At 33.7% G+C, this 15055-nt stretch overlaps 1 protein-coding gene across 2 annotated transcripts in view; it reads right to left on the bottom strand.

The window, feature by feature from the left end:
* CAPS2 (calcyphosine 2) overlaps positions 1–13330 on the bottom strand; it is a 42256-nt gene extending 28926 nt beyond the window's left edge. The window contains exons 1-8 of one of the 2 annotated variants that reach the window (XM_087814533.1): positions 13178–13330; positions 10796–10845; positions 9080–9125; positions 8865–8990; positions 7433–7609; positions 4902–5024; positions 1487–1554; positions 193–312 (exon numbers count right to left, since the gene is read on the bottom strand). In XM_087814533.1, the coding sequence (XP_087670659.1) occupies positions 193–312; positions 1487–1554; positions 4902–5024; positions 7433–7609; positions 8865–8990; positions 9080–9125; positions 10796–10845; positions 13178–13258 (791 nt within the window). In that variant the 5' untranslated portion in view covers positions 13259–13330. Of the gene's footprint in view, positions 1–192; positions 313–1486; positions 1555–4233; positions 4253–4901; positions 5025–7432; positions 7610–8864; positions 8991–9079; positions 9126–10795; positions 10846–13177 lie in introns of those variants that run through there. The other variant, XM_016199054.2, reaches the window with a different exon arrangement.
* Positions 13331–15055: the final 1725 nt, after the last annotated feature.

Here is a 15055-nt window from a genome sequence, read left to right as displayed (position 1 = left end):
CAAATAGAAAAGCTAGAGGGCAAACTTTATCCCAGTATATTAAAGTGTAAGGATTAGACTCTAAACTCAAAAAATTCACTGCCTTTTAAATAGCAAAAAACAAAAAACTTTTCAGTTGGACACAAAATAACATTTTTTAAAATACATGTATAAATACTATATCCTCAATTTATATAAGTAAACTCTTCTTACTTTGTTTCATGTAGTGTTCTCTTCCTACATCGAAGAGGGGCTATGTTAGAATCTGGAAGGATACAAACACCTTCTTTCTTCTCAGTGGTTAAATTTTGTTCTGGATCACTGATTACAGCCCTGTCAACAAAACACAAAGTCTGATGATTAAATGGGATAACACATTGTGCTAGCATTCACGTATTTGTAAGCAGTTGAAAAAGCCCATATATAAATGCAAATTTACACTGCTACCAGAATTATATATTTGTCAGATGTTAAATGAATAATCACCTTGTGGTGGTACAGTGGGAGTGGAAACATTACTAAAGTGAGTTCATGAGATAATGGGAGGAGATGCATTGAAGACTGTAAGTATAATTGAAGACTGTAAGTATAATTAATTATTTCAAACAATTTACTGAAAAACATGCATGTAGAATATCATTCTTTCTCTCCACCACCTAATTAAAGAATTTTTTCCAAAGCTAAACTTGTCTTACTTCCTCCTGGAAGATGTCCTAGGCTATTCAAGTTTCTTCTGAAATCTTGCAATATTTGCATGTTGTCATGCAATTTAGCACAGCAGGTGCTAAAACTTCATATCATTTCCTAAGAGTTATGAAACTTAGATTACATTTTACAGTTCTTATAGTTAGTCTCACAGTTCCCAAACTGTACACCAACTCACTCTGGGGTGCCCCAAGGAACTCCTAGGGACACTGCAGGATATTTTTAATTTTTGAGGGAAACACAGTACTTAATATTTATTGGACATCACATGAACTACCAGCTCAAACTAATTCACAGATTCAGTAAGATGCCCTCCTTCAATGATGGCTCATCTTGCAAAGCTGGGCTTTCTGCAGTCCTGTGGTAAAAAGCAAGTGCCATATGAAACAGAAAGTGAGGGTAGCAACATCCTAAACATTTCCAAGGTTTGAGAGGCTGTGCAGTACCCAAAAAGGTGTAAACATCCCTTTAGTAAGTACTTATGGCTATTTAAGAATGAAAAAAAACCCATATTTTCTTTTAATTTATGTGTATTTTTCAAATAGCCATTAAATAGTTAGGAAGCACATACTCATTACGTTTTTTAGACAAAATTATTTAATAAATGGAAATAATGGATATGTCTGTTGGCCTAGGAGTGCTGTGAAAAAAAGTACTAAACTCTATGAGGACACTGAACAGAGAAAGTTTGAAGATGTCTGAGTTAGAAACTTGATTGACCAAGGATATGGGTTGTCAGGCATAAAAAAAATTGAATAGGAACTTTCTGAATGAACTCCCACCACCAGTGATGACCTCGCACCTACACAGGTGGTCTATCATCACTTGCTCTGCAACAGTCTGTTTCTTCTTCTCAGCAGCCACAGTTTCCTGAGAAGAGAAAAATAAAGACCATCACACAGAAGTCCTAAAATATAAACTATTCACAGTACAGGAACCGGAAACTGAGTTGGAATCATTAACCCTGTATTCAAAATCTAAAAAACAAACAAACAAAAGCATTCCATCATTAAAAGGATAATATTTTCTACACATATAACCCATTTATAATCCTTGATCAACTTTTTTCAGTTAGTGTTTTAACTAAACTATCTTCATACTATTTTTTTGCTTTGCCAAAATTATTTTTACTGCAGTTTAGGTCACATCAAACTGATCCATAATCACTCAGTTCTAATTAGATTATCATGTACCTACAATCACTAAAATGTTTCTTTTGAAAGGTAAATAAAAAAGGGTAAAAAAATTAAGAAATCAAATAAAACTGTTCTATTTGTATTTTTTGTATGTGTTTTTTTAATTGAATTGGTTTCAGAGGGAAGAAGTGAGAGGGAGAGGGATAGAAACATCAATGATGAGAGTCATTGATCGGCTGCCTCCTGCATGCCCCCTGCTGGGGATAGAGCCCGAAACCTGGGCATGTGCCCTAACTGGGAATCGAACCTCCATCTCCCTAGATCATAGGTAGATGCTCAACTATTCAGCCACCCTGGCTGGGCAAACTTGTTTTATTTTTAGAATATAAATTACCCTCATCCATCCACATTGATCAGTCCAATAAATGAAATCAAGTAAGGTAATGTTGCTTAAGATAGAAGCTTTGTAACTTTAGAGAGAGTACTCTATTTAAAACTGACACAAAATTCAAATAAGAATAACTAAAGGCATATTATAGAAACAAAAAGTAGAAACTCCTAAGAAACCCAGAAAAGTTGGGTACAATCATTTAAATGTTAATCTATAATTGAATTTAGATTTGTGTTTGGTAGAAATTTAAGATGTATACTTTTCACACCCAAATATGCCCCATATAGAGTTTGTAGGATTTAATATATAACTGCATCTTGTGTTCTTAAGCAGGTGACCCTTTATAATGATCTTTAGTGATTTTATGATTTTTTTAAAGAAGTTGAAAGAACTGTGTAATTTACAGGTAAAGCCAGGTACATTTTATATCAAAGGATGATTCAGAAAGTGGACACTGACTAAAACGTGAAGTTATATACAAAAAAAAAAAAAAAATCAGCCAGAACACAGATGTAAAACCCAGAAGCAAGCAAAAGAGGTGATGAATATGGAGGCCATGCAGGAAGCCCACCTTAGCTGTTGACATTTATGGTGGCTTATACTTTGTAGGAAAGGTTAGGACCACCCTCAGGCATGCTGAGTTAGAGATCTGTGCAAACATGAAGCAGATTAGAAGAAGAAGGGACACTGGTGCAAAGACTCTGATAACAATGAAAAGTAAACGCGAACTAGAAGATATGAACCTAAAAAACACATGCTCACTGCTTCTGTGTCCAGTCAGGTAGTTAACTACATTTAAAAAAAAAAAAATACTAAATTTTGATGCATTCAGAGTTTACTTACATAAACATTTCCTTGAAAAGCACAGATAAATGAGTGCTTCTACAATAAAGCGAAATGTTACTTGATAGTGAATTTAGATATATTGCCACTAATAAAGTAATTGCTAAGGGAAAAGAAATCCACTAACACCCAGATGGCTTTGGATTTTACCAAGGACAATACCCAATGGACCTTAAGTACTGGTGACATGGACTTCAAGTCAGTTTACATTCTAACTTTAGACACATTTAAAAAAAATTTTTTTAAGAACACTGTTTTATTTTATGGATTTAAAAGGTCCTAGCAAATTTCAATAAAGTAGATCAGATTTTACTATGAATTTCCATTATAAAATGACAGACAGTTGCCATTGGGGGAGGTGGTTCTTGTTAGACTGAGTCAAAAACTTCCAGGGGGATGGACAGAGAGAGATTGCTGTTTGATTTGCTCTTCTGGAGGCAGCTGTCCTCTCTAGAAGTCCATCCCCTGCACATATTTTAAAAGCCTTACTCGAGAAACTATATTGCCTTATAAAGTAGTTTCATTAGTTTTAGAATGATCCTGCTAATACTCCTTATTCTCTTAAGCATAAATACCTAAATAATAATAGGCATAGAAAACAACGTGCATATGATTTTAGTATAAGAACTACAACCAGTAGCAACTTGGGACATCCTCAGAAAATCAGTCTGCCTGCTTGAGACAGATTACACATTGCAGTCAGTAGAGAAGATTGTGATTCTAGATGAATGTGACCAAACTAAATATATATTAAATTTCCTCTCAATGATAATGAAAATGTAGCTGGCTAAATCCATATTGCTTTATCATTATTTAGTCTGTCCGAGCCAGAGTTTTCTCAGCTTTTGAGCCAATGCTCACTGGTATTCCATCAATCTATTACAGGTGTGCCTAAAATTGTCATCAGCTGGGAGTGTCGGGGGCACCAGTGGACTCCAACTTCAAGCAGCTTGATCTAATGGGTGGTGGGTACACAATGCACTACACAGATGATGTAGCACAGAACTGCACACTTGAAAGCTATTAATTTTATTAGCCTATGTCACCCCAATAAATTTAATTTAAAAAAGTAAACAACGGTAGATAAATTACTAGTACTGAAAAAAAAGTTTTATATTTTAATATAAAAAAATGATATAGTTATGTATTTGTACCAGAACTGGTTTACACAATACTCACCAAACAATAGAATTGATTTTTTAAAAAATATAACATAGTCTGGCCGAGCGTGGCTCAGCGGTTGAGCATCAACCTAGGATCCAGGCGATCGGGGTTCAATTCCTGGTCAGGGCACATGCCCGGGTTGCGGGCTCGATCAATGACTCTATCATTGATGTTTCTGTCTCTCTCTCTCCCTCTCCTTTCCTCTCTCTGAAATCAATAAAGATATATTTAAAAATATATATATATAATATAATCAATATTGAGAGTCTAAAGTTTTGCTTCCGTTTTGCTAAAGAGCATTTACTTTATTCCTGTCCTTTTCTTTAACTGCTCTGAATTTCTCTGGTTTTCTTAGCTTCTGACTTTGGAAAAAAAAAATAACTAGACTACTACAGGGGAGGGTCGATATCAAATAAGCCCACTGACATAAATAGTGGCCAATTAACATTTGGAACTTTATAAACAAAATGTTTACAAACCCTCAAAGACTCAAGACAATTTCTCCACATTAAATATACTAAACATCAATCATTTATTGAAATGAGGACTCAGTATGCACATTAATGAATGTTCACCTCAGTCCAAATTCACTTGCTGAGATTACTTATTTAATTATCAGTCTTTAAAATCTTGCAGGTCAAATTATCTTACTGGCTTAATAAGTAAACAAACTGGTAACTTACAGCATTAGATTTTCTTGTGCTGTGCTGTGCATGGTGAGGGTTGTCCGCATAACGCTGCTGTAAGAGGGCTTTCCTATCCAGAGTTGTAAGGTCAGCTGTGATTGCTTCTTCCCCTTGGACACACTATACGTCAAAGCAATAGATGAACTCTCATACACATACTTGGAAAATTTGTTTTTAACAAAAGAACGGATTAAAGAGCCACTAAAAGTATCAGTGTTTTTTGTGTAGGGTTAAACAGTACAGGCTCAGGATCAGATTGCCTGTTTGAATCTAGCTCTTCTACTTTCTGGCTAGATGACCTCTCTGTGCCTTGGTTTACTCATGGAAATAGGAATTAATAATAGTAACTCTTTCACAAACACACACAGGAAAAGATTAAATGAGATGACACATGTCCAACGCTTTAAAAAAGTACCTGATATATAGAAAGCATTAAAGATAGTAACTATTATTGTCTATTTAAGTCTTTGTAACGTTCATAAATGTGGGCATGCCCACTCCTTTATAAAAATTAAATTTGGAGGTAAAGTACTTTTTAGTACTTTTTAGATGGGGTGTATCCTTTGAGGTAAAGATCCTTTGGGGTCCTAAAGAGATAAATACTAAAGTTTTCTCTGAATATAAGATGTGATTATGTTCTCTTAACAACAAAAGTGTTCCAGTAGGATAGCAACTGACAAAAACTTAATAGATTTCAAGAGTTTCCCCAAGGGTTTGTTCTTACTATAGATCTTTGAAAGCTCCATCTTCATACTCTACTCTGTCTTCATGGCCCTTGATTATTACAAGAAATTTTATTATACATTTATTTATGATTTATTGCCTGCCTCTCCTGATATAAGTTCCGTGAGAGCAGGAACCTTGCCTGTCGTTTTTATTACAGTACCCCTGGTGCCAGAACAGGACCACACACAGTGAGCGCTCAATGAATATTTATTCAGCGAATGAATACTGAATCTTGTTTAAGTATTAACTATTAGGAAATCAATTTATGAGGATATTTCATACCTTATTTATTTACTTGCTAGTATATTTGTCAGATTTTCTTTCAAACATACACCTCTACATTATGTTTAGGTTGAAAACATTTTTGAAAGCATTTTATTTTGTTTCAGCTTGTTTTTAACCTTTATAAAGGGGAAACAATGACATTTCTACTCAGTATCTCAAATTTAACCTCCTCAACCAGACTTCCTTGTGGTCTTCCCCACCCCTTTAATTGATTAGACCAAAAGCCTTAGTGTCATTCTTCATCTTTCTTTTCTCTCAAGCCTGCAGCCAATCCATTAAGCAAGTATTCTCAGCCCAATCTTCAAAATCTGTCCAGAATCCAGCTTTTCATCAGATGTGAAAGAATTGTGAAATTATCCTGCCTACTATTATAGAAACTAGATTATTATATTTGTGCGCATTGTTTGGATCTGGGAATTTTGTTTTAAGATAAAAGACACCTAATAACCCCATAACTTTTGCTGTTATGCTTTCAGCTAAACACCATGTGATTTAGTTAGTTCTAGATAATTCCTACATGGATTAGAAAAACTAGCTGATATGGCACACATACTTATAAATTAGTCTTTTTTACCTATAGAAAAATGCTAAGAAAATAAAACCATCCAACTTCCCTAAAAATACATTACTTTTATTAAAAGTTAACTGAATTAACTATTGTAGCTCTCGCTGGTTTAGCTCAATGGACTGAAAGGTTCGATTCCAGTCAAAGGGCGTGTGTGTTGGCTGCAGGCTCAAGCCCTAGTCCCAGTTGGGGTGTGTGCGGGAGGCAACCAATCGATGTATCTCTCTCACATCGATGTTTCTCTGTTTCTCCCTCCCTTCCACACTCTCTGAAAAGCAATGGAAAAAATATCCTTGAGTGAGGATTAAAAAAAAGAATTGTGTACAACTATTCTCTTCTTTATGGCCAGTTGTATCATAAACTGTGTTTCCAAGCCTTTCTTTTCAAAAAATTCAAGATTGACCTTTTCTGTATACTTCTGGAAAGCCATTAAATTCATTATGGTTACTTTGCTCATATTGAATTTACACCTAATTAATATTAAATAAGAGCATAAAATTTTAGCAATTCATGATGTTAAAAAACATCTCCCCAAATGAGACAGAAGACAATCATGGAGTAGTAATAGTTTTAGAACAAAACAGGATCACTATAAAATCTGAAACCACTTTTCAACTTTAGTATTTAGACTGGAAAACAGAGTTCAAGATAGCTACATCAAAAATAACTATATTGCATAATATTGTCACATTTCTAATCCCAAGGCAAATGAAAAATTTCTAACAGAGAAAAGATGACTAGATCATATGGCAAAGTTTTCCCATCTGAAAATGGTAACAACAACAAAAGTTTATTGTGAAGAATAAACTAGGTAATCAAAGTAAAATACTTCAACTAGTCCTGGGCACACTTACTATGACTAACAGCAAGACATATCGGACAAAAAGATGTTTCTATAATATGTGGACTCTTTAAAAATTTCATTAGAATTCTATAACGCCTCATACATTACCTTGTCATCTATCTTGTTTCTTAGAGACAGTTGATGTGTGATATTTGATTTTGCCTTTTCTGCATTTCTCTGACTATACTGTTTATATCCCTCTTCCATTTCAGTTTTGTATTGCTGATATTTTAGTTCATATTTGCCTGTTGGTGCTGGCAAATCTTCAGATATAATGTCCTGTTCCTAAGACAAAGAGAAGAAGTATGCTATCCACCAGAAAAAATCAAAATAATTATTAATTTGCCTTATTAACACTAACAGATTTATCATTTATCTTAGCATTTATGCCTACAAAACAGACGATTAGATCTACATTTTAAACGGAGGTGATAGTTAAAACATTTAGCTGTGTAGCCTCGCTGAGCAATAGAGTCAGAACAGCTGAGAATGGGCGCTGGCCTTCAAGACCAATAAACCTATACCTTATTTCCCAATGAAAGTCAGCCCTGGTTCTAAAATAATTTGAGAGGACAATGGACAACTTTTCTCTTTTTTTAGGAGTTTCAGATATGCCTTTTCTTCCTGCCCTAGAAAAACTCCATTGTCAATCATTTCTTCCAGAATAGTCACAGGAATTACAGATTACTAATACTGAGGAGCACTGGTTGCCATTTCTAGAATATTAATATTTTCTGTCTTCTGGTATTATTTGGTCCCCTGCCACACTTCCATGGGAGTGAGACATAATAGAGCTGGTGGATAAGAGAAACCTAAATGAAGTGTTACGCAGACACTAGGGTATGCTTATTGGCCCAGAAAGGGACAGGCACTTCAAAAGAAGTATAAAGCCAGCACAGCCCTTGAAAACTTGATAATATCCAAGATAATAACCCAGAGGAGAAGGAGAAGGCAAAGCTTCAGGGTGAAAACTGTAGCATGATACAGACTTGGGTACTACTGGTGCAATTTATCCAAAATGAGACTGATGGGAACATCAACAGAGGTGGTTACATGAGAAAGACTAACAAAAAGTCAAGCCCTACTCATAGAATACTGATTAGAACTTGTGTTCATAACATGAAATATTGTGTGAAGTATAAATATGTCCCAAGGAGATACCTTTGAATTAGGACACTTATTTATTCCATAATATACCAGTGACCTAAAAAATAAGTCAGTTTCCAAGAGACAAATCTCACATTGTTAAACTAGCAAGATCTAATCTAATATTCTCCATAATTTTAAATTCCTGGGTTACCCATTAGGATAAAGCTGTACTTTACCAATTTTATAAGGCACTTTAATAATACCATTCCTATGTGAGAAAAAATATAAAATAGTAAAATTATTTCACCAACATTGTTGTTAGGGATGTTAATGTATAAAATACTTAAACTGTACAAAACATAGACTAAACATAATAAAATTTCGGGATTAAATACAGTGCTAAAATGCATGCAATAATTCAGGATGTTGGTAGTAAGAACTAAATACTAACCAGTTCACTTAGATGCTGCTGAGTATATGCTCTTTGACACGGTGTGACCCAATCGAGAGCAGAAGATAAATTTGGTGGGTCAGAATGAATATGCGCTGTACTAAGTGGAGTATGTGAAAAATCATCCTAAGGATAAAATTAAATGATACTTAGTATATGCTATATGTATTATTGTATTCAAATGTCTGTTATATTAAATACTAAGTAAAAATTACCTCATCATCAGAGTCAACAAGGCTTCCCAAATCAAGTGGTGGGACCCTGAAAGAAATAATCTATGTAGCCCATAACTTTGAAAAGTGAGACTTAAGAGTTGCAAATCATATATGCTACATCTTACATAAAATGGAATACTGAACGATGTACTGATGCCTACTGGCTATGCTAGCTTTGGTTAAATATTCAGTAATTTCTGAGCTTGTTGTTAACACAAAATTATTAAAAATAAAATTATACAGACTTATAATTAAATAAGTTATATTAAAAACAAAGGTAACAAATATTCAAAAGTTATTACTTCTTAATGATTTTACTATCTTTCACTATTATTTGTGTCCTAGGCTATTTATATCTGTGTAGTAATAGAACATCTCTTTCCTAGTCTGTGTTCAGTGATTTTACTCTATAGATAGCTTGAAATCAACCACAGTAGGATTGTTTACACAGAAATTGGCAAAATGTTATGAATCAGATCTTGATTTATTACTTTGTTGACTTCTGAGACTTTAAAAAGTGGAGGAGAAAATGTTAAATGATGCAGATTAAACTTAAAAGTGTATCATGTCTTAACTGTCACACTGTGAATAATAAAAAAACAGAAATATTGTTCTAGTATTCAAAACTATCACTTGATTCAAAAGAGAAATCCCTCATGTCACCCTACAATAAATAAAAATATCAACCAACATTCATGTTGGAACTACACTAGTTCATCAGTTACAACCGCACATTGGCTCCAGATATAAGAATTCAGCAAAAAACACAAAGGTATCTTTCTGTGACAATCAATTGGCTATATGGAATTTACAACAAAAAGTTTATATATTTTATTAGTATTTGTAAATTCCTTGCTACATATCCTTTATATCAGTAAAATTTATAATCAACTTAAAATATATTTAAGATTATTTATAATTAAAAATTAAAATTTATATTAAACTTATATAAAGTTTTGTGGGTTTTTTTTGTTTTGTTTTGTTTTTCAGAAAACCAGTTGTTAAAAACATTTACCAGCACACAACTGACTGTTGTTACATACTAAACATCTTGTATCTAGTGCTTGCACCTAGTTCTGTTTTTTGTCTGGATGAGCATACAGGTACCTATTATATAGAACCACAAGAAATTTCTCTGATACTTGCCAATTTCATGTGATTCAGCCTAATAACTATCAAGTTTTTAATTTCTATTTTCCAAGAAGCCCTGTAGTCTAAAATATGTGAAAGGATGTAAAAATGTATAGTTCCAAATTTTAAAAGGGAAAAATATAAAGTATAAAATAAGTCAATGTATTCTAGTTCAAAATAAAACTATATTCCTCAAGATAAAAGTACAGATAGAGTTTCCATCAAATTCATGTTTACTATCCTAGTTATAAAGTGCCAAATTTTATATATTTCTTTAATAAATGCACTTACTGAATTTTCTAAATAAAGCAATATTTAAACTTTTTCAGGAATATATAAGGACAATATTAAATAAAATTTTAAAAAAAACAAGAGAAGTATTACCCTTAATCCTACCATCCTATACAAGAGCTACTTTCATTTTGGCATAGTAATTTTAGGCCACCCACATGCATATAAATTTTTCTGTGGTTCACAATCATAGCTATATATATATATATATAATTTTGCCTTATTTTTATTCTTGTTAATGTACTACAAATATTTACCCATTAAACAGCTCAAATGTGAAAAAATGTGACTTACACAGGAAGGCAAGGATTTTGGATTGCCCATGGTTTGGAAGTCCATCCTTGCTTTAATTAAAAAAAAAAAAAAAGAATCAGTATGCACATACCCCTCATTTATACTTTAAAAGATAAGCTATGAATCAATGCAATAAGGCTAATTATAACTTTTCTCAGTAAGCTTACTATGAGAAATACTTATTGAGCCCCTCCCACTGTGTCTGAGACACAGAGGGAGAATGATAAGCAACATGGGTCATTTGTATCAGTAAATTATCTCCCCGCGTAGCACTCCCTCTGCTGCAGAAGACATTCGCGCAAAAAACCAATACTGTGAAAAAGAAGTGCTATGACAGAGAAACTACACATAGCATGTGTATCCAACCTAGTCGAGGGAATCGACGAAGCTTTTGCAAAAACAAAAGAGTAACCTTTAAATGAACCTCTAAAGGATGAATAGGACAGTTAGCCAGAAGAAGAGAAAGGAGGGATCGGCTTCAGCCAGGGGAGCAACTTGTGCTGAGCCAGCCCGAGGCAGTTGGAAAGGGTTGAGATCCACAGTGTGAGAAGTAATGGCCCAAGTTGTTATAAGACAAGTTAAGGAACTTGGACCCTGTCCGAAAGGTTATGGGAAAACTGGGCAGAATTTAAGCAAGGAAGTGACAGATGTGGATGAGTCTTAGGGAAAGTTAAAGCTAATAAAAACAGGAAATAGTTCACCCATCGGTGCTTACAGTTTATTCGGAAATGTTATCTAACTGGTCATTTTTGTGATTCTGATAGCAGGTTTAGAGATTATATACAAGACTGAGTTTCATCATTCTGACCATAAGAGTAAGAGAAAATAAATTTGGCTCTGTATCAGCTTCAATATGACATTGTTTTAGTGCTATCCTAATAAATAGTCAAAATGTAGAAATATAAAATCACAAGATTATTTAAATGTAAGTATATATTTAATATATAATAAAACAAAAATAAATATAGCCTGGCCCGGCGTGGCTCAGCGGTTGAGCGTCGACCTAGGATCCAGGCAATCGGGGTTCGATTCCGGGTCAGGGCACATGCCCGGGTTGCAGGCTCGATCAATGACTCTATCATCATTGATGTTTCTATCTCTCCCTCTCCTTTCCTCTCTCTGAAATCAATAAAGATTTATTTAAAAAACAACAACAAAAAAACCCCCAAATAAATATATACTCTATTAAAATTAATTAAATGTAATTAATTTTATGTGATTAAATGTAATAAAATTAAAAATTATATGTCAGTATATATATCAGCCTAAAATAGCAGCATATTTTCATCACACATCAAAGATTGTCTTAATCGTACTTGGGACACATTGTGACATCATCTAAGTGCCGTAAGAAGATCTAAATACAATATAGCTGCGGTTGTCACAGTCTTGATCATCATCATTATTATTCCCCAGAAAATGCTTTAATGGACTGATAGACAGTCTTCTGAAGTCATAGGCATAAATATTTTCTAAATAGCAGTTGTCTTTCTTTTGTGCTAGCCAATTTGGTACTAGCCAATCACAATGTTGTCCGTGTCTATAAGTTCTCTTTTTTTCTTTTTTGTTCAATCCCTCTCCCCCTCTCCCCCAGCCCCCGTCCCTCAACAGCCTGCTCGCTATGTGTCTGTCTCTATTTTGCTTGTTAGTTCATTTTGTTCATTAGATTCCACATATGAGTGAAATTATATGGTACTTGTCTTTCTCTGACTTAGCATAATATTCTCCAGGTCCATCCATGAGTTCTTCCACATTTAAAAGCAGGTAAAAATAAATCCTACCTCAAAGATTTATTGTAAGAATTAAATTATATAAGCTATCAAAACATATATCATGGTTACTGAAAAGCAGTAGACATACAATATTTAGAATAGAACACCAAGAAAATACACATCACCTCTATATATTTCTAAACTATCTTTATATACACTCAACTATGTCGCAGATACAGGAACAAAGTAGCTTAAAACTTTACTTAATGATATACATAACAGTGATATTATTAAAGTTAAGAATAGAGTAGTCCTAATAATAGAAGCCCAGATTCTCTTCTAACCTAGCTAACACAAAATGTATATATATACTGATATTTTCTTCTTTCTACTATTTTTTATTTTCTCTACAGACATACACAGATAATTTTAAATCTAACAATAAGAAAATAGTAATAATAAGCTTAATATTTTAAAATAAAACTAAATTCAAGCAGTGACTAATTTTCAAGTAGTGATTATCTTCAATTTTAGTGGTTCGAGTCTTTAAATCAAGGAAATATTGATCCTAAATATTTGTGAGTATAAGTAGTTATAAAATCTGAGGAAAGAAGTCAGAAAATTATTGAATGACTCATAGTACAAGAGGAAAATTATATAGCACACATACTTGTAGCGGCTTCTTTCTTCCAGAGAATGACTGAGTTTGACTCCTAGGAGCAGCGGCAATTCCTTTAACCTCTAAATCCATTCAAGGTGACGTACTGATTGTGCAATATACTTCGAAAAAATAAAAAATATATATAATTCTTACTCAAATTTTAAATATCATATAAATTATATAATACAACATGGAAAGAAATCATGTGGTCAATCACTTTTCCTTCATTTACCAAAATTAACTATCTGTGGAGCAATTACATTGTGTTAGGCAACAATGGGGTAAATATTAGTCTAAATAATAGCCCCCCAAAAGTGCCCCTGTCCTAATCACCAGACCCTGTGAATATGTTACCTTACCTGACAAAAAGGTTTGAGATGTGGAGATTATTCTGGTTTAACTGGTGGATCCAATGTAATCACCAGGGTCCTTAGAAAAGGGAAACAGGCTGATCAGAGTAAGAAAGAGAAGATGTAAGAATGGAAACACAGGTCATAGGGAAGCAAAGGTGCTTGCAGCTGCCTTTGAAAATGAAGGGAGAGGTCACGAGCATTTTCTAGAAGCTAGAAGAGACAAGAACTGGACTCTCCCTTGGAGCCTCCAGAAGAAACCAGCCCTGCTGACATCTTGATATTAGTCCTGTAGAATTCATTTTGTACTGCTGACCTCCAGAACTGTAAAATAATGAACTGGCCCCGCTGGGTGTGGCTCAGTGGTTAAGCGTCGACCTAGGATCCAGGCGATCAGGGTTCAATTCCCGGTCAGGGCACATGCCCGGGTTGTGGGCTGCAGCCGATCAATGACTCTCTCATCATTGATGTTTCTCCCTCTCCCTCTCTTTTCCTCTCCCTGAAATCAATAAAGATATATTTTTTAAAAATAAATAAATAAATAATAAAATAAAAATAAAAAATAAAATAATGAACTGTACTGACTTAAACCACTACATTTGTGGTAATATTTTACAGGAGCAATAGGAAACTGATGCATGTACCTATTCTTTACCACAAAGTGATGTTTTATTTTCTCTTTTCCTGAACCTTTATGGGTTTTAATTTTGTCAGAGTAGGCTGATAAAAATTTTTTAGCAAGCAGTATTTATTATTTATCTAATACAAAGAATAAAATGAAGTGAATGATCCAACTAGTCATTCTGAGGTGATAGGTAAAAATGCTTGCAAAAGAATGCAGAAATAATCAACTTGCAAGTATATAAAAATAAAAATCATATGAATATCTCAGTCATTCAGATTCTGAATATTTTATTTTATACTTCAGCCTTATATTACCAAGGATACATTTTTATTTAATGATTCATTCATACCTTGTTTTTCTGTTAGGTTTGGATTTATTTTACTAGTAAAATATTTTTGTTTGTTTTGTTTTTAAGGAAAGATAGTATGGGATAGTGCTTGGAGTCAGATAGACTGACATTCAAATCCTCATTTTTTACACTTTCCCATAACCTAAGCTTGGGTAAGAACTTAATTATTCTGAGACAGCATTTTTAATATGTAAAATGAGTTTAATGTTAGTACCTTTCTCATCTTCCTGTATCATGTGGAACATGGTTAATATTCAATACATGGTAGCTATTATCATTATTATTATTAAAATATAGTTTTATTTCATGTCCAGTGAAATCCTCTTACCTGAAAGATATACCAATTCTTTATTAATATATCTATATGATTCCCTTCACCCCACTGCCATAGCCCCCTCCCCTAAAAACCCCATGCCCTAAGCCTGAAATTCTACTGGAAGAGTAAAGTCAGGAAGACTTATCAACCAACAGTAGACATATTCTGAAAACACAAATTATTAGATATAAAATTACTCCTATAGCACTAGCAGACAGCTTACTTTCCATACATAACTTTTACAAAG

The sequence above is a fragment of the Miniopterus natalensis genome, chromosome 2, assembly GCF_054644295.1.
Source record: "Miniopterus natalensis isolate mMinNat1 chromosome 2, mMinNat1.hap1, whole genome shotgun sequence".
Lineage (NCBI taxonomy): Eukaryota > Metazoa > Chordata > Mammalia > Chiroptera > Miniopteridae > Miniopterus > Miniopterus natalensis.
This window is presented reverse-complemented; position numbering and strand designations above follow the sequence as displayed.